Raw genomic sequence first — 23,239 nt, forward strand, 5'->3', positions numbered from 1 at the left:
TTAAATATATATAATAATTATTAAAATTTTAAATCATATTATTTTTTATCTTTTATTCGTATTTATTCTATATAATAATAAATTTTATATTTTAAATTATTAAATCTATTCTATCCATAAAAAAACCTTTTAATTTTGACAACAATTTCATCAAGTTATTTATTCCAACGGTCTTTAAAAAAAAAAAAAAAGTTTGGTTGTAATTGCAGGAGTTTCCAACTCTAGGTGAAAAGCTGGGTCCTACTCCTAGGTTTGAAGTATTTTCAATTCTTAAATCTGACAAATTATGTCATAAATATAGTATTAAAAAGAAAATTTGATCCTATGAAAGCACCAAATAACTGACAAAAACAAAATTATGGGCCAAGAAATTGGTCATAAGGATTAGATTTTGAATTGTCGTTTCAAACTTTTCCACTTAATAATACAAAACATGGGCCCACAATCCGTACTCAACGAACCAAATTGTTCTCATTTCCTTTCGAAAGAAAGGGATCCAAGTCCAAATGATGGATTATGACATTTTTTACACTAAAATGTTTTTAAAACTGATAAAAATAAAAGAAAAACAATTTTATTAAAGAAATTTATTTTTTTTATATATTATTAACTTAAAATCGATTGATTTGAATTAATGTAAATTTTATATAAATCACATATATCCACACCTTTCAATATGAAAAACTAATCTAATACGAAACATAAACCCCATTTACTTGGGACCTCCAGACACTACTTTTGATAAGCCATTGCGAGCGGCTCGCAAAGATATGATCATATATGTTCTTTTGATTCAGAAACAGATCACGCCATTATCTTATCACACACATCCAAACTTCTCGATATGAGAAGCTAATACAATGTGAGACATGAAACCCATTACTTAGGACGTTCAGACACCACCTTTGATAGATCCATTGCTAATGGCTTACCGAGACACGATCATATTTATTCTTTTGATTCAAAGATAGAATACGCTATTAACTAATCGATTTTAAGTTAATAACACTCAATGATTTGATTTAATAATTTATTAATTTACATATTCTTCTTTTGCTTAGAGTGTTTGATCCTGGCTAGCTAAAACCTAAATCTGATTATGTAATAATCGGTTCAAATTAAATAACTAACCTACCAAGAAAATTAATATTAGACTGCAAAAGGGCTTGTGAATCTGAATCATCATTCCTCCAAGTAAATGAACCGAGGGTTAGAATGATCTTATTTCACCGAATCATTTACGGAATGCCAATGGTTCAGTGATGGGAAGCTGGCAATGAATTGAGTGTGAGAATGTTAAATACATGTGAATCATTTGTACACGTTTCTTTCTCCCAGTTCTTGCCAATGGTTACCTTTCTTTCGTACATTGTAACAGTTGGGAAAGCAGCAGCTACATTTCTGTCGGATTGGGTGTCTGTAATTCTCAAAGTTCCAGGATGATGCTTGCCTTGTTGTTTAGCTTGATGCTGAGAACTGTAAGCATGAGCATCCAAGACCCTGTCTGAGAGTTCCTGGGGTACCGGCTCTCCACTTCTTTGCTGAGGGGAAATTTTTGTCGTGTGGACCAATGTTTTCCATTTATCCTTCGGACGATGGTGATGCATAATTAGTAACAACCAATACAACTTAGTGGGGTCTGGATTTTATCGCACCATTTGTGTGATATAGTTGAACTCACTGCATATCAATTGAATTAAAATATTTATAGCATAAAATTTTTTTAAATTTTTTTTTAATTACAGTTATAATAATTTATTTGTTCAATTGTAATTCTTGTAAATTTTATTATAATTTTTAATTTTACTTGAATCGATTTTATCGTTCATCTAAATGAATCTAATCACGAAAAATTTATCTGAAATAACTGATTATTTTCTCAATAGTACCCGAGGAATCCGCCATAGTGGTTATTGTTAATGGTAATTCACTTTCATCGCGCAAGTTTTCTTCATAACGAAAGAAATAGTTTAGAAAAAAACAAGTATTTTACCTTCAAATCCACAGAAGTTCGATGGCCGGCATTCTCAAAAGCTCGCAATTTAACATCATGCCACCTGCAGAAGCCAGAAGAAGAAAGATTTTAACTTCTCCTCATCTTTATGAGCTGCATCCTGTTCAACGAGCCAACAGAAACAATTGAAATAATTGCTTCCCATGGAAAGGGAGGGTTAGGGAGTACAAGAAATGTGAATATACAGCAGCATAGGATATCATACCTTCCAAAACCAAGCTCACACAGAAAACGACCTGACACGTGCAAGCTCAGATTTTCTAATTTTCTTGTTGACAGGGACAACAACTAGTGCCTCAACATTCATTGCTGATCTCTAGAATCAGATAGACTTTGATCAGTTAGCATGTCAGTTTGGGAGGAAAAAGGTTCATGATTATTGGCCACATGATTTGCTGAATTGGGAAGTAAGGGTGGGTCAGGTGTGGCATCAGGAATCCCTACATCTACAGCTGGAGTGTCAGGAGAGCTAGAAACCAAGCAATAATTAATCAAAGATACAGGTAACTCATAATGTAAACACATGAAATAAAGTGATTTAAAACAACAAAGATTCATAAAAACCTATCATGCAACATCAAAATCACCTTGTTAAATTTCTAGGGGTTGCATCACATGATAACAAAAGAGGTGGTTCTTCAGAGCACACAGGTGGAGGAGCTTTTGCAGGACCAGGCTCCAAAATGAAACCAAGAGCGTCCAGATTATCTTCACAGGAAATGCCAGTCTGTGATGGAGTTCTGCTGTCATCTCTCCCCTTCTTCCCTCGAAGGAGTACCCCAACACCTATTCCACCTCCGAATAGGGCGGTCGCTGCCTCCATTATTGTCCTCTACCCACGTTAATTTTAAGTTAGTAATAATGCTTTAATTAAATAACTATATTTATTCATGAAAAAACAGCACAGCTTTGCTATACCTTCAGTGAACCAACCATTGTCAAACAGGACAAATTTTATATAAAATTTTTTAAGTGAAATTTGTGAAACTTTTTTAAAAGTAATGATTAAGTAAAAGTTTTAATAAAAAATCAAAATCGATAATTTGATAGAATTTAATGTAAATATCAATAATATATAAAAATATTATTTATAATTTAAATTTGATTTATTTAATAATAAAAATTTTATCAATATTTTTTAAAAAAATATTTATCTAAAAATATATATAAAAATTCATTGAATATTTTTAAAAATTTTTACGTTTAATTTATGCAATAAAACTTTTTAATGTATCAATTTTAATTTTTAATTTAACATTTTTTAATAAAAAATTTTACAGATTTCACTAAAAAATTTTCATCTAAATCTTTCTCTAATATATATTTGATGATGGTATGGACATTTTGTGGGCGTTTTCAGTTTTGCATTGTGAACTCGTTTTCTGATTGGTTTTGTTATTTTTGGGTTATTAAATAAAAATATTTCATATTCGCTAACATTATCAATTTTATGTATATTTTGGAAAATATTTTTGTAAGATTTACCGTACTATTCTTGTTATACGTAAAGGCCAATCAACAACCATTCAACAGCTCTTAAATGTGACAATTTAGTTAATCACGACATCACTAATAAAAAAGGAGAATCATATCAAACAAATGGGATATTCATTACTCTATTCTTTATTTTTCCTCACTTTTTTTTTTTAATTTATTGACTTAAAACGTTGAAACGCACCATAAATTACTATGTCCGCCGGCCTTCGATTTTTTTCATTTTGACAAATTATTTTTACTGTCTTTTCGTTCTCTAATAAGTTCATCGTCGGACCAGTAATTAAATCAGCAATTCTTATTCTTACTTTTGTGAACTTTTGTGTATTTGTGTTTTACATATAATTAAAAACATTTTATTATTTTATAATAGTTATAATATTAAAAATATAAGAAATACAAGCAATATCAAATATATATCAGTAATGATCAATTTATATTAGATTAATTCTTATTATTTTTTCACCCAAATTTCAATCTTATCAGAAAACTTTAATCCCTTTCAACCCCAAATTTCAATATTGATTAAAATTTTTTTTGAATATTAAGCCAAATTAACTTAAAATTTTAATGAGATTACTATATAAACAGTGAATAAAAAAGAAATGTGGGATGGAATCAGTAAACAAAAAGGGATAAAAATTGCCCTTCATCTGTGGATAGCATCCCTACGGTTGTCTGGCCGCTGCTTTATTTTGATTCTTTGTTTCCAAAGAAGCAAAATCAAGCTTTCTATTTTGCACTGTTGGTGAAGAAACAAAGCATTAAAAAAAATTGCTTTTTTCCCCTAAAAATGCAACAAGTGCACATATTATCAAAAACCCAGAACAGAAAATGAAAACTTGAAAGGGTTAAGAGCTCAAATCAAGTGTAAAAGATTGGATTTTGAGGCACTGTGGGAAAAACCCAGATGGAAAATGGGAAAAAAAAAGAAAAAAAATTGATGATCCCACTGAAGCCTTTGTTTTTAAGAAAATTTTAGACGAAGGTAGGTTTTTCAAATGCAGAACCCATTGATTCACATGGTTTTTGAAGCTGGGGACTGCTGTTGTTGAGGAGGCGATTAGGTTTAGAAACAGGAGCTTGAAGACAGTTTTCTGATTCATTATATATTTATAGTGACTTTTGACCTTTTGGGCTAGGGTTAGGTTTTAATTAGCAGAGCCCATGGCTTCGCCTTTTCTTATATTCTTTTGGGCTTTGCCTTTGCTACTCCTTTTGTTTTATTTTGGTTTTGTCTTTTTTTTTTTTTTACCTATTTCTTTAGTAAAGAAGGGTGTAGAGCATAATTTCTCTTCTTTTTTTTTTTTTTTAATTTCTCAATTATATTTAAACTCTAAAGTATATTTGATAATTTAAAATAAGATATAATAATATTATACAAATATGATATAAAAATAAAATACAAAAATAATTCAACTTAAAATTTTAATAATAACTATATATAAATTTAATAAAATAAAAAAATATATTTTATATTTTTATATCAACATAAATTATAACACGTAATTTTTATATAAAATATAATATAAACATATAAATTTTAATATTTTATATAATATAAATATATAAATCGTTATGCATATTTTAAAGTATAAGAATATTTTTTCTAAAATAAAGTATGGACATATTTACAACTAAAATAAACTTTCACTTTGTGTTCATGGAAGTAATAAAAGCAAAAAAATATAAAGTTGACAACAAACTATAATCCATTGATAAAATATTAAATTTTTAATTTCAATGATTAAAATTAAAAATTTAAATCTTATAGTTTCAAATACAATATATATATATATATATATAAAGTTACAAAACATGGAATTGTGCTTATGCACTGCTGTATACAGATACATTTTAGCTCCTTTCAATAGGAGCTAATAGGGTTGGCATCGGGTCGGGTTCGGGCGGGTTTTGCTCGCTCCGAACTCGACCCTATCCGAATTTTTTTTTTGGTTTTTCATACTCAAATCTAACCCGATCCCGATATCATGTAAATCGTACCTGACTCACCCGACCCAAAATTAATAAAATATTATTATTTTTAAATATAAAATATTATTTTTAAAATATAAATATTTAAAAATATCATTATATAAATATATATAATAAAAAATTAAATAATTAATTAAAAAATAATTTTTTATATAATATCGGATCGGGTTTTAGGCAAACCCGACCTCGACCTGACCCCGAATGTTTCCTTATTTTACCCGATCCAACCCGACCCCGAAACTCAAATTTAAAAAAAGAAAACCGATCCCGTGAAATTAAATCTAGCCGGAACCTGTTGGGAACGGGTTAACTCGACATAGCTAAGGCAACATCCATGTAGAAAAGTTGGCAAAGAAGTTGCTTACTATGATTACGATTTCCCTGTTAAAAATTGAAATGCAAGAGAAATGTAAGTCATTGATTTTCCACATTGCCGTCGTTTTTGCTAGCAACTCCTATGAAGTTCATACCGATCACTTATGTCATCGGAATTTCTTCTTGTGACAACTTTTTTTTTTTTTTACTTTCGCGTACAAGCCCCCTGTTTGGCGCATATTAACAGTTATTTTTCGGAACTATAGAGTTATTATATATATCTCATAAATGTATTTTAAAAGGGTCGGATTAATCGATTTTTACAAAGCGATAGTTAAAGACAATTAAGATGTTATTTTAAGAAAGATTTTTACAATTTATGCATTGGTTTTATTAAATTTAATAAAAGGCAATAAATTTATTAAAATTTTCTTCAAAGCTATGATAATTTTATTTGAAAGATAATTTTTTAACTTACACAAACGCACACAGAGAAAAAAAATCATGATATAAAGTAAAATACATAAATATAACAAAAAAAAAGGCCAGAATTTAAGAGAAAAATATTATCTTATCAAAGGTATTACTAAAAAATTTTTAAAAAAATCCAATTATTCCATACTGATTCCACCACCTAAAAACCTAACTGAATCTAATAAAATAACATGGCATGAAAATAACACCAAAAAAAATGATAATTTAAAATTTTAACAAAAATTATATATAAATTTGACATTAATAACAAACTAAAATTTATATTCTATAACTCTAATTCAACTATATAAAAAAAAAATTATGTTACATCTAGTTCCGCATATCGACATAAGTTGTAATATAAAAATTTTAGTATTTTACACGTGTTTAGCACTATTTAGATAAGATATAGATACACGAATTGCCAAGTTCATTGATGAATAAATGCAAACAAAGAAACAAAATAAACATACTCCATGAAAAATGCATTAATAAGGAAATGGTAAAATTTATTAGTACATAAAATCCAGTTAGAAGTGCTGGTAGTAGGAATAAAAGCTTGAATTATTTAAGAAAAAGTAGTGCACTTTATAAACTCATATGGAACAGACTCTATACCTCTCCAACAACAGCTCTCACACTTTATATAACTTATGCATTCTTCTTCACCTCGGCAGACTTGATAATATTAATGAACTCCGGCTGGAGAGAAGACAATAAACATAAGCCCAAAATATAAGGAATACAACTAGACTTAGACAATCTAAAATAAGACACGATGACAGGATATGAAAACAATTCAAAAAAAAAACGAAAGCGATACAGTTTAAATTTTAGTAAACGCATATGAGTTTGACAAAACCAAAAAAGTAATTGTGATTTTGTTGTTGACACAAATTATGACATGTAATTTTTGTGTAAAATACAACTTGAATACACGAATTATCATATCTAAATACAACTTACCATAAAGAAATACACACATGGGTGTGTGGACAAAAGTGAAAAATGAAAAAAAGAGTAGAGGATAGAAGAGTAGAAACATTATTACCTTCAGTGAGGCTCCACCAACCAGGAAACCGTCAACATCTGGCTGAGCTGCTAGTTCCTTGCAGTTTGCAGCAGTGACAGACCCTGATATATGTATCCAGTTAAAAGACAAATTCATCGAATATAAGCAATCTCAGCCTGTGCAAGATATTTGATATTCTTTTCCATCTTTCCTATTATGAGAGAGGGTGATGCCAACTGCCGATCTATTCACTATTTTCCTATTAGCCAAGAAAATAGACCTACGCCCACAATGATTTCTTCTTCTAAGCTTTATCATCTAAAACTCTATAAGCTTTGATCCCTCCACGCTACTAGAATAAAACCAAGGTCGAAATTTTTTCGATGTTATTTTGAAATGTATCTTGGCCAAACTTGTCGCGAATGGGTTCATTGACCAAATTAAGTCACGTTGGCGGACAAGATCAGTCTAAGTTTGCAGCCCCTCATTAAAACAGATCTAGACAAGTCGAAGTACATAAAAGATTATTCAAGGTATGTTATATGCCAAAAAAAGAAAAAAAACTCCTCCAAAGGCAATATGAGTAATGTATGGTTCCTTGAGAACTGAGATGCAACTGGACATATTTAGCAGGTATTTTACAGAAACTTTTTCAGTTTATGAACTATGAAGTTCATTATCTTTAGAATATGAACACTCTAAAAAAGGGCCTACCTACTGAACTTTCACCCAGGATTGTAAGAGTAATTTAAGGATAAGATCAAGAACCAAGAGTTTCAGATGATATGGAATACCTCCATAAATAATCCGGGTTGAGGCGGCAACTTCAGGACTGACATATGCTTGCAGCCATTTCCTCAACTCAGAATGTACCTATTACACAGACAAGAACTTTGTTAAGTAAAACTTCACTAAGGAAAATCATGTGCAAGAACACCCACATTATTCATAGAAATTAGATGCAAAATTGAACTAAGAATTTACCATCTACTCTTGTGTGCAGCATAAAAGTAAGTCAAGAAACACCATTATGAAGTTTTGAAATTAAAACATACTTCCTGAGCTTGAGCTGGAGTAGCAACCTTCCCAGTTCCAATAGCCCACACAGGCTCATAGGCCAAAACGACATCCACCCAATTTGATACTTTTGCTGCCATTGGAAATTACACAGTAAACCAGCCAGAATGCCAGATGCTTAGATTTTGTAGCAGTTAGCACTCAAATTATTGATGCAAAAACAAAATTTCAGGGTGAAAACTGATACCAAGGTGAGTAACCATTTCGACGCGAAGATCTATGGAATACACAAACATTATTCTGAAAATAGAATAAAAACACCAGGCTTTATATGATAACAAGTGCAATGCAGAAAGACAGAAATATTTCATAATGTTATACGTCCAAAATAGGTTTCTCCCAAGAAAAGCGAGAATATGCAAAGAAATCATTGCAACAATGCATGCAATATAGAATAAAAACATGTTGTACTTCAACAAAATATCCAACAAACATAGCATCTAAACAATAAACAAATACTGACCATGCGGACACAAGGTCTGCTACCTTGACATATAGAAATTTTAGGAGTATCAGCAAAGGAATTGCACCATAGGCTTTACAAACGGAAAGAAAGCATCAAGTAAGTACCTGCAATCGCTTTAGTTTGTGCAGCAACAACCTCCATAGTAGATCCCGCTTCACGTTGCTCAAGTGTCTCCCCAATACAAGCTATCACCTTCAAGCCTTGAGAAAGTGCATAAGCAACCTTATCCCCAACAAACTAAAACAAAAGAACCAAAATTGTTAACAGAAGGTTGAAAGTTTAACTGACAGGCAAAAATGAGCAAAAGCCAATCATAGCTTACCTCATTTGACTCCTTCAAAATAAGTCTCCTCTCAGAGTGACCAATGATGACCCAAGGAATGTTCAAATTGACAAGCATCTCTGCACTGAATAAAAAAAAAAAGTACATGAATTATTAGCTTAAAAAATTTGTTGTCCATCAAACCAAACAGATGGCTGGATCAAATTGCATTAAATGAAGCATTTGCCTAAAAAAAAAGCATCACCCTTCCTTAACTTATCAAGATTATATTTGTTCTTAAGAATCAGAAAAACCATAGCAATATGTTTACTTGAGCAAAAACAGAATAACATCTTATTGTGAGGAATCAAAGTGCAAGTCTATTAAAGAACATAATAAAATTGATTGAAAGACTAAAAAACAAGACATAGTAGATAGCAAATCCGGGCATACCTAACCTCACCAGTGAAAGCACCTCCTTTCTTGACCCAACAATTTTGAGCAGCAACATGGAAATCAGGCTTCAGTGAACTTTTTACCAAAGGAAGGAACACAAATGGAGGGCTAATCACAACCTCTGCAAAAGGACAACATGTTGCTCAGAATAAGCCATTTGCCCTAGGGGTGTATATATCAATGCTCACAAGCTACTCGGGCTTGGTTTGGATAAAACTTAAATTCAATTCGGTTATTTTCGAGTCAACTTCGAGTAGCTTGACTTATCGAGGGAGTCGAATTCGAGCATCTTAATGTCAAACTCTAGTAGCTTGTTAACCTAATCAAGCTATTAAATTTTAATTAAAAAATTACTATTTTACCATTATATATATATATATATATCAATTCAAACTCGAGTTTAAACACATAATCGAGCTTGAAATCGAGGATGAGAATCGAGCTAATTTTAATTAAATGAGCCTAATCAAGTAAGCTTGAGTAACAAGATATTTATCTCGAATGAAGCTCAAACTTAAAAATTAGATTGAGATCAAACCGAATTTCGAGTAGCAAATTTGGAGTCAAACTCCAAGCTTCTCACCCAGACTCTATTACACCCCTAATCTGCTCTATCATCAAAGAAGAAGATTAAAAAAAAAAAATCGATTTACTTACCAACAACATCCCGAGAAGGCACCTCTCCTCCGTTTAAAATGCTTACTATCTTCTTCACTTCTTCAGTGGTTCCATTCTACAAACATTTATTTTATGCTTTAAATTATAAATTAAAAATAAAAATAAATAAAAATCAGACAATAATACACTGTTAAAGATCTATCATGAAATTAATAGCTAATTATTTTCCCTATTATAAGTGATTAACAGCAGATAAAGCTAATATTCATTTTCCGAGGAACCGAACAGATCATCATAGGATAATATTAAGTTATTGAAATAATTTTCAAAAAAAAAAAAAAAAAAAGAGAAAATTTCGAAGCAGGAACTCACGCATTTCCAGTTTCCTCCGACGAAGAATTTCCTTCCCATCTTTTTTCTCGACGATCACGAAAATCAACAAAGCGCAAAACTAAACTGAATTTTGGCTTCGGCTTGTGGTGGGTGAGTGATGATATAACGGAGAAAACTTAGTATTAAGTGAAATTACTATTGTGACCAACAGATTAGGATATTCTTTACAGAAAGTTAGGGGTAATTAAGTAAAACTGCAATAACGAATTAGATTTTCGGATTTTGATGCTGTGTGGAGTGGGCACGTCATCGCCTCGCGGGCTACCCTTCACGCCCTCCACTCACATGTCATCATGCCTCATGCGCAGATGTGGTGAATATTTTTTTCTTTTATTTTCTTTTTTAATACTTTTAAGCAATTTTTTTATTTGTTTTTAATATAAATACTTTTAAATTTAATAGAGAAAAAAATTCAATTTTCGAAGATATTTTTATTAACCTTTTTAAGGCATCTCGTTTAGCCACATAATCATTGGCTTTCTTTGCTTGTAAAGTAAAGTCAATGTTTTTTTATCATAGTCTTGTTTTTATGGAGTCTTGACTTTATACAATAGAAGACTCGCAATTTATAATAACATAATTTTTTATATTAAATGAAAATCATTTAAATAAAAAAATTATATTTGACGATAATGTATAAATATTATATATTATTAGTAAATTATATAATAATATTTTATACAAATTTTATTTTAAAAAGTAAATTGACTTAATCTTAAAATATATTTTAAAATAATTTTTTGTTTTAAATATTATTTATGATTCATCAACAATGTATGATATAATATATTAATAATATATTAAATATAAATTTTAAATAAAAATACATTTAACATTAACCTTGAAAAAATTAAAAAAGTAATACCTCTTCTGTTAGCAAAGAATTTCTTAAATAATTGTTAGAAAAATAATATGGAATATAAAACTATAAGATACAACTTGATACTTTTTCTCTTATGAATTTTTTGTAGTATTTTTATTAAATTATCAGTTGAACAATTATGAACTTTCAATCACGAACAAAATGGCTCAAAGATATCTAACGTTGTTGTAAATGTCATTTTTTAAAAAAATTATTTTATCATAATTAATTATGTTGTATAAGATTATGAATTGAAACTCTTTCAAGATACAATGAAATCTTATTTATTTGTACATTGCATTAGTATAACAACTAGTAATTACACTTTAACAAGAATGAATATAGCTTGTCTTTGTAAGATTTTTTGTAATAAACAATAGTATAGCAACTTGCCTTTTAAGTGAAAAATATATGAGAGAAAGAAGAGAATAATTTAGAATTTTATTGGATTTAATCGAATTTACTTCAATCTCTGGTGAATTCTAAAATTGTAAATTTTAAATTATGTTGTTTTAATAAAATATTTTTTTATTTTAAATATATGTCTTTGAAATATTATAGATATATTTATTTATTTAAATAATCAAATTTTTTATATAAAAAATTATTTTTTTAAAATTATAATTTTTTTATATAAATTAATCGATTACCTCTTTGTATTTTTTATTTTTAGAATGCATTTCAAAAGAGAAGTAAAGCAATATACTCCTTCATAGAGTAATCTACTTATTGCTTCTTTTAGAATGCATTGAATATGTAAACAGTTGGCATACAATTGACTTAGTTTCTATTAGATGAAAATTAATTGATTGTTAATATTTATTTTCTTTAAATTAAATACTTAATTGTAATAAAAATAAATGATTAAAAATTTAATTAAATAAAATAAATGTTTATTAATTCAACTAATTAAAAATAAAAAAAATTTAATTAATTTATTAAAATAAAACATCAAAACTTAAATAATTATGAAATTTTTGTTCTATAACTTTTTGACCTTTTGGCTTCAAAATTTTAAGCATAAATTTCAAAAAGAAATTTGACCGTTACTGATTACTGTGAGTCTGTGACCAGACTTCCATAATTAACCGTTGTCTTTGAAATCGACCGTCAAAAAGTTTTTTCTTCTTTTTTTTTTTTTTTGAAAACTTCAATGACATCGCAAAAACCATAGCCGTCCGATCCTCCAAATCGTGTTTCGTAGCATGAAAAAGCTGGTTTTCAAATTTCCCTAAATCCCGCCCAAAATTTTCAAATTTTGAATTCGAAAACACTCAGCCCCTTTCCTTAATTACATGAACACCGCTTCCCGCAACGTCTCCAATCCAACCAAACAAAGCCTTCATTTCTTTCTCCGAAAAAAAAAAACCCAAATCCGCCATGGTTGCAGATTCGAAGCTTCCGCTGCAGAGCAGCAACAACGCGAACATGAAACCCTCGAAAACAATCGAAGAAACCTACCAAAAGAAAACCCAATTAGAACACATCCTCCTCCGACCCGACACCTACATCGGCTCAATCGAACAACACACTCAACGTCTCTGGGTTTACGAGAACGACGAGATGGTCCACCGTGACATTAAATTCGTTCCAGGTCTTTACAAAATCTTTGACGAGATCTTAGTCAACGCCGCCGATAACAAGCAACGGGATCCGTCGATGGATTCCCTTAAGGTCGTGATCGACGCCGAACAGAACTTGGTCTCTGTTTATAATAACGGAGATGGAGTTCCCGTTGAGGTTCATCAGGAAGAAGGGGTTTACGTTCCGGAATTGATTTTCGGGCATTTGTTAACGAGTAGTAATTATGATGATACCGTAAAGAAGACAACCGGAGGGAGAAATGGGTACGGTGCTAAGCTCACCAATATCTTTTCGACTGAGTTTGTTATTGAAACCGCTGATGGGAAACGGCTAAAGAAGTATAAGCAGGTAATTGAACAAAAGTGTGTTTGGGTGTTTTTTTAGTAACCAATATTAAGTAAATTTGTAGACTTGTGTTATATAGAGTATTAAAATTCATATATTGGTATCTTATTTTACACAAAAATTACATGTATATATCAACACGAAAATATGAAATATATAAATTTTTTGTTTAATTCATATATAATTGTTGTTAAAATTTTAAACTGTATTATTTTTGTGTTCATTTTTCATATTCTTATCCATATGAAATATATTTGTTTCATGTTATTCTATCATGTTTTATATTAATAACAAGTAGTAAAAATAACCTTCTGTATATTTATATTTTGTAAAATAATAGCAATTATATGTCATAATTTGTATCAATTCTAAAACACAAAATATATTTTTTGGATTTGGTAAATCCATATATGTTTTTTAGCTAAAGTATGCTATCACCATATTTTATTTTAAATTGTAGGTCTAATCACGAGTTAAATTGTTCATTTTTTCTTGAAGGTGTTTTCAAACAACATGGGAAAGAAATCTGAACCTGCTATAACCAAGTGTAAGGAGGGTGAGAACTGGACCAAGGTTACATTTAAGCCAGACTTGGCCAAATTTAACATGACTCACTTGGAGGACGATGTGGTTGCATTGATGAGGAAGAGGGTGTTTGACTTAGCCGGTTGTCTTGGCAAGACTGTGAAGGTTGAGCTGAATGGGAAGCGCATTCCTGTGAAATCATTTCTTGATTATGTCAACCTTTACCTTAGTGCTGCCTCTAAAAATAAGCCAGAACCTCTCCCAAGGTCTTTATTATAATTTTTTTTAAGGTTTCTGTTATGTTAATGTTGAAGGGTTTTTGCCTACAGTGTTGCATGTGTGATCTGTTGATAGAATGTAAGACTTTTAGTTTGAGTGACCAGGATTTGAAAAAAATATATAAGAAGGGATTTTACTTAATAGGCATTTGTTTGTTTTACCAGGATTATAGAGAAAGTTAATGCGAGATGGGAAGTTTGTGTAAGTCTCAGTGAAGGGCAGTTTCAACAGGTATTTTTCTTGTCTGGTTAAAGTTGTTGTGATTAGATTTTAGAGTAGTTGTGTTAATGTTTGGTTTTTTTCTCTGATTATCAGGTCAGCTTTGTTAATGGGATTGCTACAATCAAGGGTGGAACCCATGTTGACTATGTTACTAATCAGATATCTAATTATGTGATGAATGTTGTAAATAAGAAGAACAAGAATGCTAATATCAAAGCACATAATGTGAAGAACCATCTGTGGGTTTTTGTCAATTCTCTTATTGACAACCCTGCTTTTGATTCTCAAACCAAGGAAACTTTGACACTTCGTCAGAGCAGTTTCGGCTCTAAATGTGAACTTTCAGAAGATTTTTTGAAGAAAGGTTTGTTAAAATAAATCACTTGTATGTACATTATGCTAAGCAGTAAATTGCTAACTAATATGGTCCTTGGATGGGTGACGTTGCAGTTGCAAAGTCTGGAGTTGTGGATAGTTTGCTCTCGTGGGCAGAATTCAGGCATAGCAAAGATCTTAAGAAGACTGATGGAACGAAGTCAGGAAGTATTCGTGGGATCCCCAAGCTAGATGACGCCAATGAAGCTGGAGGGAGGAATTCTGATAAATGTACTTTGATTTTGACAGAAGGAGATTCAGCAAAATCTCTTGCGGTAAGTTGCCATGTTTTAACAGTTCAAGTTTCATTTATCACTTGTAGTATGAGGTGAATCTCTTCATACAATGTAATTGTGTTAGGGTTATTTTGAGTTCCTAATGGTGTTAAACATTTTGCAGGTGGCTGGGCTTGCTGTTGTAGGCCGTAATCACTATGGTGTCTACCCATTGAGAGGTAAACTTCTCAATGTGAGGGAAGCCAGCCATAAGCAACTTATGGATAATGCAGAAATACAAAATCTCAAGCGGATTCTCGGACTGCAGCAGGGCAAGGAGTATTCTAGTGTCAAGTCTTTGAGATATGGGCATTTGATGATAATGACTGATCAGGTTTAATGCAGCTCAAGCAGTTTTATTATTGGATTAATATGTTTGTTTTTATCTTTTCTTTGTTGTCTTCATGCTAATAAGCTCATGATCAGTTTGAAAGAATCTCACATTGTGCACTTTCTTCAGGATCATGATGGTTCCCATATTAAAGGGCTACTGATCAATTTCATTCATTCCTTCTGGCCGTCACTGCTAAAAGTTCCATCATTCATGGTTGGGTTTATAACTCCAATTGTGAAGGTTAGTATGTACATTCAGGTAGCTAGATTTTACTGGTTAAACATCATGAAGAGAGTTTTTTACATTTATGCTTACTCTCTGCACAGGCAACTCACAAAAACAAAACTGAGTTATCCTTTTATTCCATGCCTGAGTACGAGTCTTGGAAGGAAAGTTTGGGGGGTAATGCAAAGGGCTGGTCAATTAAGTACTATAAGGTTTGTGTCTTCATTAATTTACAACTAACGAAGCAATCAAGCAGTGTAGGTTTCTGCTGTCTGCTGCTTTGAGGTTTTGTAGCGTTTCTTCCATAATTTTATCATGTCATTTTAGGGGTTGGGAACAAGCACATCAAGGGAAGGAAAGGAATACTTTAAAGATCTTAACAAGCACAAGAAAGAATTTGTGTGGGAAGGTGACCAGGATGGGGATGCAATAGAGCTTGCATTTAGTAAGAAGAAGATAGAAGCAAGGAAGAATTGGCTGCGACAGTTTGAGGTTTGGAGTCGTTACAGTATATGTTAACCTAAAATGCATTGTTTCTAGAGAATCTAAATTGTGAAATAACCTCTTAATGGAATTTTCTTACCTTTATGAGTTGCAGCCTGGCACTCACCTTGATCACAATCAGACGCTCATCAAATATACTGACTTCATTAATAAGGAACTTATTCTGTTTTCCATGGCTGATCTTCAAAGGTCAATTCCTTCAATGGTTGATGGCCTGAAGCCTGGTCAAAGAAAGATCCTTTTCTGTTCTTTCAAGAGGAATTTTGTCAAAGAAGCAAAGGTTGCTCAATTTTCTGGTTATGTTTCAGAGCATTCTGCTTACCATCATGGTGAGCAGAGTCTTTCTAGTACCATTATTGGAATGGCACAAGATTTTGTGGGCAGTAACAATTTGAACCTTCTCCATCCAGGTGGTCAATTTGGCACTCGTAACCAGGTTAGTTGAAGTTCCTCGTGGTTATTAAAATTGAATTGAGTTCAGACCATCACATCAGAAGGTTTATTACTCTTTTTTTCCACTCAATGGTCATGCACAATCTGTTGCTTTCATGTGTCACAGGGTGGCAAAGATGCTGCGAGTGCTAGGTACATATTTACCAATCTTTCTCCCATTACTCGATATCTGTTCCCCAAGGATGATGATGGCCTGCTAGACTACTTGAATGAAGATGGTCAATCCATTGAGCCAACCTGGTAAATTTAAATTTACTGTACCAAATACTTTACTTGAAACCGTGTAAACATAAAGGTAATGCCTTTGTTCTGGCGTTTAGGTACGTGCCTATTATACCAATGGTTCTCGTCAATGGAAGTGAAGGAATTGGGACAGGGTGGAGCTCTTACATTCCAAACTATAACCCGAGAGATATAGTTGCAAATGTGAGGCGTTTGTTGAATGGTGAAGAAATGGAGCCCATGCATCCATGGTACAGAGGATTCAAAGGGTCTATTGAGAAAACTGCATCAAAGGAAGCTGGTGTTACCTACACTGTTAGTGGAATTATAGAGGAGGTTGATGAGACCACACTCAGAATAACGGAACTGCCAATACGTAGATGGACTCAAGATTATAAGGAGTTTTTGGATTCCATCATAACGGGAAATGATCCTTTCATTAAGGTAAATTTTCCTACTTCCAAATGGCTCTTTCTATTGTTTATGGCTTTTATCTCATAAATTAGTGTACTGGTTGTAGGAATTTAGACAATATGGTGATGATACAACTGTAGAGTTTGAGATTACCTTGACTGAGGAGAACTTGATGATAGTCAAGCAAGAGGGCTTGCTAAAGAAGTTTAAGCTAACAACAGCAATTAGCACAAGTAACATGCACCTGTTTGATTCGAGAGGGATGATTAAGAAATACGACACTCCAGAGGAAAGTATGTGCTAAAATATTGCAATTTGGTGCTGGTGTTCCATTTTTGGTTGCATAACATGTATATTGCTGCAACACTGACTTCTTAATATGTCTAAATGCAGTTCTTGAGGAGTTTTTTCGCTTAAGGTTTGAATTTTATGAGAACAGAAAGGTAAGCTCATCTTCATGCACGCACCTAAAGTATTTTATTTGGACAGAGATACTGATTAAAACCTATCATATGCTGCAGAAACTTCTGTTGTCCAATCTTGAAATGGAGTTGCTGAAAATGGAAAACAAAGTTCGGTTTATCCTTGGTGTTGTAAAGGGGGAAATCATTGTAAACAACAGAAAGAGAGCTGACCTATTCCTTGAGCTGCAAGAGAAAGGTTTTACTCCTTTTCCAAAGAAGTCTAAAACTGTTGAAGTAGCCGTGGCTGGGGCTACTGATGATACAGAGGAAACTGAGGAGAACTCTGAGGTTAGCGCAAAAGGAGTAACGGCTAGTGATTATGACTATCTATTGTCCATGCCAATTGGAAGTCTGACCCTCGAGAAGGTCAATGAGCTTTGTTCTGATAGGGATAAGATCCAGCAGGATGTTGAAGATTTGAGGAAAGCCACTCCAAAGTCTTTATGGCTGAAAGATCTCGATGATCTTGAGATGCAGCTTGATGTATGAACCAGAAACTTGTTTTCTGTTAAATTTAGTACTTGTTCTATCCTTGTTCTCATTGTTATGATATTTTGTTGTATAATCAGGAGCAAGATAAAGCTGCTCAGGCAGAGGAAGAGGGAAAAGTAGTTAAAGGCAAAGCAAAGGGTGAAGCTGGAAAGAGGGCTCAGAGACAAGCACCTAAAATCCCACGGAAGATAAATAAGAAAGACAACAATGCACAAGCTGTTAGAGAAACCTTGGAAAATTCATCCAGTTCAGCAATGGAAACAGGTGAGCTTGTGATTCTATCTACTAGTTCTCTTATGGCAAGGTTGTCTTTTTCCCAGTCTTGTAATTGTTGGGTTTCTTATTTTCCTCAAAACTGATTAGTATTTCTACTTGATTTACCAGAGAATGTTCCAGCTGTGGTGAAGCCCAAAGGCAGGGGTGGCTCAAAGAAGGCGAAAAAGGTCTTGTTCTGTTGCATGTCAGGATGATAATGAGAATGATAAGTGTTTGATTGTTATATGGTGCTCTTTGAATATGGTGCTCTTTGAACTCATTAGTGTTACTTCTATGTTTATTGGCAGGATGACAGTGACGACGACGATGAGGACTTTGGTATTCCTGATCTAAGGGAGCGACTTGCCAAGCATAACATTCAGTCCTCTCCCGATCATTCAGCTGGTATGTTTGAATCACAGAATCACACCGTTCACTATCCAGGGTCTTAGGAACAATTGCAAACACAGTGTTACTTACTTACCATGTTAGTGAAATGTGGCCAAAGAGAGACAACGAAACATTTTGGTGCACTTTTTAAACTGACGTAGATTGGGTTTCCAGAAACAAAGTCACATGGATTTGAGAAATGAAAGTGTTTCTATTTTCATAAGAACATTTTATTTGATGGGTCGTCAAGTTTTTTGTCTATGGTGAATTTTACAGATATGGAAACTGAAGTGCCCCAAGAACCAGCTGGGAAGAAAGAACCTAGCAAAAGGGCTGTTGCTAAGAAGAAGCCAGTAACATCTCTTTCAGAGATTTCTGAGAGCATAGCTGAAATCGACATCAGTGATGAAGACTTGGAGGTAGTAGCAGCTCAAGAAGCAGGAAAGAAAGGAAGGAAACCTGCCGCAAATTCAAAAGCAGCTAAGCCCTCTGCAGTGGCCAAGAAAAGAGGGCCAGCAGCAGGCAAGCAGACTCAAGCACAGCAGAAGCTTTTAACAGAAATGCTGAAGCCCGCAGAAGATTCCGGTATATCCCCAGAGAAGAAGGTGAGGAAGATGAGGGCATCTCCATTTAACAAGAAAAGTGGTTCAATCTTAGGCAGGGTTGGGAAAGAGCTAGAGACAACAACTGACAGTGAAGAAACACTTGGTTCCTCCTCTATGTCTGAAAACAACACAGAAGAAGTGACTGAGGTTATCCAACCAAGATCCAGACCTCAAAGGCTCAACCGCAAGCAGACAATTTATGTGGATAGTGGTTCAGAGACTGACAATGCCACCAATGATGATGATTCGGATTTTGAGGAAGATGAAGATTAAATAACTGGATGTTTTTCTTCTGTTCAGGAACATGAACTATTAACACTAGTAGTTATCTAGAACTGGGATTAATGGGAAATTGCGGCTTGTTTCACTTTGAACTTTTTACCCTTGTTGTCTTTGATGATTGAAGCGTGTAAATTAAAATTCTAGCTGTTGAATGTAATGAATGACTATGATTTTGCTTTCCAGCGGCCACTGAGGAGATTAACAAACTCATTTTCATTTTTGATTCCCTTCAGCCAGTGAGCCAGCAGTGGAGGTACTTCTGCTCTCTTTGAAACACTTTTGATTTGAATTCTTGTTGATAATGGATTGTATTATGGGGAGAATTAACTTGTCAACTACAGCATCATTTACTCCATTTTCTAAAGCCATTGTCATCTCTTTGTGTGGTCTTTGGGCATGGGTTTGATATTAGAGGACTCTTGCATGAGATGAGAATTAGCATGGTGAGGTTGTTTGTTCTATAAATAAACTTGAAGCCCCATGGAAGTGGTAAAATTTATGAATTTTACTATTAAAAATAATTAAATAAAAATTAAAATAAATATATTAAAAGATTTTTTTTATATAGATTAAGTGTTATTAAAATTTTGATATATATTTTTAGTAAAAAAATTAATAAAATTTTTACCATTGTTAAATTTGAATTATAAATAACATTTTTAATAATTTTCTATATATTACTGATATTTACATTAAATTCCATTAATATATCAATTTGAATTTTTTATTAAAATTTTTTTTCAAATTTCTTAAATTTCACTTAAGAAACTTAATATAAATTTAGTCCCACCCGCTTACCTTATGGGATATTTAAAGTAATGTATTTACACGTGCGGATGGTCCTCAAGACTTTGTCATTTTTTTTTTTGATAATAGAGTCTGATATTCTATGATCAGATCACGGGACTGTTGGTAAAACTTATTGTTTTCATTGTAAGTTTAAAAATCTTAACATGATAAAGTTAATATTCATAATAAAGGAAAAGGATGGTTATCATCCACAACAACCTCCTGGGAAAGCAAAATATCAGATTAAAGAAAGGAATCAACATGATTTGTTGTCAACTGAGCTGCGAGTTTGAGGATGTGTCAGAAACTGAGCTCGTATGTTTCAAAATCTTGGCAATGGAAGTAATATAGGGATTCAGGAGAAAACATTGTTACCTGCACTTCAGATAATTTGTTTTCTTTTCTATCCTTTGTGATTTTATTCTAAGGTATAATTGCAGCATTGTAATATTTTTTTCTCTGAGTTTTGTGTATGTTTACTTTTATGTTTGAGTCGACCTTCAAAAGTCTCTTTGCTTATTCCTCAATAATAGGAAAGCTTAGACGAATTCATGCTTTAAACTAGGGGGTTTACGGACATTTTTAAATATTAAAAATAAAAAAATTTGAAAATTTTTTTCCCTTGGATGCTGAAAATTTTCCTATTTACACTATTTTTTTTTTCGATAAAATGAATAAATTCATTGATAATTTTTTTTTTATATATTATAAGTGAATTTCTTTGAAAAAAATCTTAAATCTATCACTATCTATCATCATTTATAGCCTTCATTTCCTTGCGAATTAAGCAAGCCTGTGAGGTTAGGATCTTATCATTTGGTAACAAAATTAGTTTTCTATCAAACTTTATCATTTTTTTTTGAAATGGAATTATTTGATTCCCCTTTAAGGTCTGCTTTTTATACAATTATTAGATTTCTTTCGAAGGAGATTCAACATTTGATTCTAATATGATTACTTAACTTGAAAGAAGTTGACTGCTTATAATTATTAATAGTGGAATAATAAAAGATTTATTTGTTATCTGCTGGACTTTGCAGATGCTTATTTTTTTTATCTTCTTTCTTTTGTGAGGGGCAGGGCATTGATGGAGGAATGAGATTACGAGGGGCCGCCATGACTCGTGAGGAGCATGACCATCAACTTACTTTGGCTCTAGGTTAGTTCAAAAATTAAACCTTAACTAACCAATGGCTAATCTTGGTTGCGGCTTTACTGGGGTGCTTTAGTTTTTGGTCGGTCGTGATAATAATGGTACGATAGTCTTGGAGGCTTTGATACCATTTCTATACACAGCGGTAGATAGTACGGTCAAGATTCTGGTAACTGACACAGTTTCAGTTTCGGGCTCTCCGGGTGGTAGAGTCTTGATAATACTATCTGAAACTATTTCAACAGCGTGTAGATCAATCAACTTGACAAGATAATACTAATCATAAGTGTTCCATAGATCAGACATATAATCAAGGTATTCTAGTCGATGTTCAAGACTCTGACACCTTCTTGACACTCATATTCACTTGGGTGCTATCAGAATAACCTTAACCTTCCATGGCAGAAATGAAATTCCTGTATGTACCAGAATGGCCTTGTTGGACACAAGATTTAAAGATTACAGGGGCCATTTTGAAGGAGGAACATCATCAATGGTAAAAACTGAGAACTTTGATGTCGAAGGAGGAACATGTGATTGTTGTGGAGGAGGGTGTTGTTTAGCATCCATTGCATCAGGGTTATGAACTTCTGGAGTATCATCTGGAACTTCAACTGTAGGTTCTGTCATGAAAATCTGAGGGAGCATCATTTCATCTGAGTCATCAGTATCATCTGCTTCAACTGATTCATCTAAGTTGACAGTGTCCATGTAGGATTCAGTTTCAAAGGTAGAAGGAAAAATATCTTCAATGGAGAATTGAGGGAGATTGTCTTGTGCCATCTGGTGAAGTATTTCTGAAAGAGTTTGTGTAGGAGAAATCATAAGTTGTACAGGTTTATCTTCCTCTTCTAAGTTTAAGTTCTTATATGAAGTAGATTATATCTCAGAAGAAAAGAAAACCCAACCTTTACCATAAATTTTAATGATGCAACCAACCTACCCAAGCTCAGATGCAACCAACCTACCCAAGCTCAGATTTCTCTTCTTTTCAAGAGTTTCATAAAGACCAGTACAAACACATTCAGAATACTCAAATGATTTCATAGATGATCAATGTTATGAGTATATGTCAATCTAAGAACTCCAAAAAACCAAACTAAAAGAAGATCTAGAAGAAGAAGGTTGAGAACTAGAGTTGCTAAGAGTTGATAGATCCATAAAAATAAGATGAGCTAGGTTTTGGTTTTGAAGGTTAAGAAAATGGTTGTTCTGCTACTCTTTTGAGTTTTGGATCAACGGATTATTTTTCTCGAAATCTGTGAATCAAAATTCATACCTGCACAGAATTGAATACAAGTTAAACCAAGTTAGTCAACATTTTGAGCTTTTGATCTTTGGATCTTTCTTCTTTCTTGCAAATTTGAATCTTTGAAATCTTTTGAGCTTATCAGCATATCTGAAGAGCTTCTTACGTCTGGGTCTGGAGAAAATTGGAGGTCTGAAAGGTCTAAATCTTTTGAAATGCTTCTTTTTTTTGTTGTTGCAAAAACATGTGGGATCTTTAGAAGAACATTTGATTTGAAGTCCTGATGAGGAGTAAGAGCATGGCTTTTCTAGCTTTTTGGAGTTGTGCACCAAGGTTTTGATGTATTTGTGCTCTTTGCAAATCTT

At 32.6% G+C, this 23,239-nt stretch overlaps 2 protein-coding genes, 1 long non-coding RNA gene and 1 other non-coding gene across 4 annotated transcripts; 1 reads left to right on the plus strand and 3 right to left on the minus strand.

The window, feature by feature from the left end:
- Window positions 1–848: 848 nt before the first annotated feature.
- LOC149515740 (uncharacterized) lies at window positions 849–3,071 on the minus strand. The gene is made up of 4 exons (XR_016326271.1): window positions 2,933–3,071; window positions 2,220–2,846; window positions 1,994–2,114; window positions 849–1,680 (listed from the first exon to the last, which is right to left on the minus strand). It is a non-coding gene; the product is annotated as an uncharacterized LOC149515740 (long non-coding RNA).
- A 1,040-nt stretch (window positions 3,072–4,111) lies between these two features.
- Window positions 4,112–4,259, minus strand: LOC149515741 (small nucleolar RNA snoR143). The gene has a single exon (XR_016326389.1). It is a non-coding gene; the product is annotated as a small nucleolar RNA snoR143 (small nucleolar RNA).
- Window positions 4,260–6,749: 2,490 nt separating this feature from the next.
- On the minus strand, window positions 6,750–10,709 carry LOC111296416 (triosephosphate isomerase, cytosolic). The gene is made up of 9 exons (XM_022890704.2): window positions 10,556–10,709; window positions 10,223–10,298; window positions 9,563–9,686; window positions 9,170–9,254; window positions 8,952–9,084; window positions 8,360–8,454; window positions 8,099–8,177; window positions 7,344–7,426; window positions 6,750–6,994 (listed from the first exon to the last, which is right to left on the minus strand). The coding sequence occupies exons 1-9, from the start codon at window positions 10,592–10,594 to the stop codon at window positions 6,944–6,946; spliced, it is 765 nt and encodes a 254-aa protein (XP_022746439.2). The 5' UTR covers window positions 10,595–10,709; the 3' UTR covers window positions 6,750–6,943.
- A 2,051-nt stretch (window positions 10,710–12,760) lies between these two features.
- Window positions 12,761–19,861, plus strand: LOC111297366 (DNA topoisomerase 2-like). Its single transcript, XM_089740654.1, has 19 exons — window positions 12,761–13,370; window positions 13,866–14,158; window positions 14,336–14,402; window positions 14,487–14,757; window positions 14,844–15,043; window positions 15,168–15,377; window positions 15,504–15,617; window positions 15,704–15,814; window positions 15,930–16,094; window positions 16,201–16,542; window positions 16,666–16,799; window positions 16,880–17,225; window positions 17,302–17,488; window positions 17,589–17,638; window positions 17,717–18,142; window positions 18,229–18,415; window positions 18,536–18,594; window positions 18,715–18,811; window positions 19,073–19,861. The coding sequence occupies exons 1-19, from the start codon at window positions 12,819–12,821 to the stop codon at window positions 19,672–19,674; spliced, it is 4,413 nt and encodes a 1,470-aa protein (XP_089596780.1). The 5' UTR covers window positions 12,761–12,818; the 3' UTR covers window positions 19,675–19,861.
- Window positions 19,862–23,239: the final 3,378 nt, after the last annotated feature.

The sequence above is a fragment of the Durio zibethinus genome, chromosome 12, assembly GCF_047325235.1.
Source record: "Durio zibethinus cultivar Kanyao isolate XHJ-2024 chromosome 12, ASM4732523v1, whole genome shotgun sequence".
Taxonomy (NCBI): Eukaryota; Viridiplantae; Streptophyta; class Magnoliopsida; order Malvales; family Malvaceae; genus Durio; species Durio zibethinus.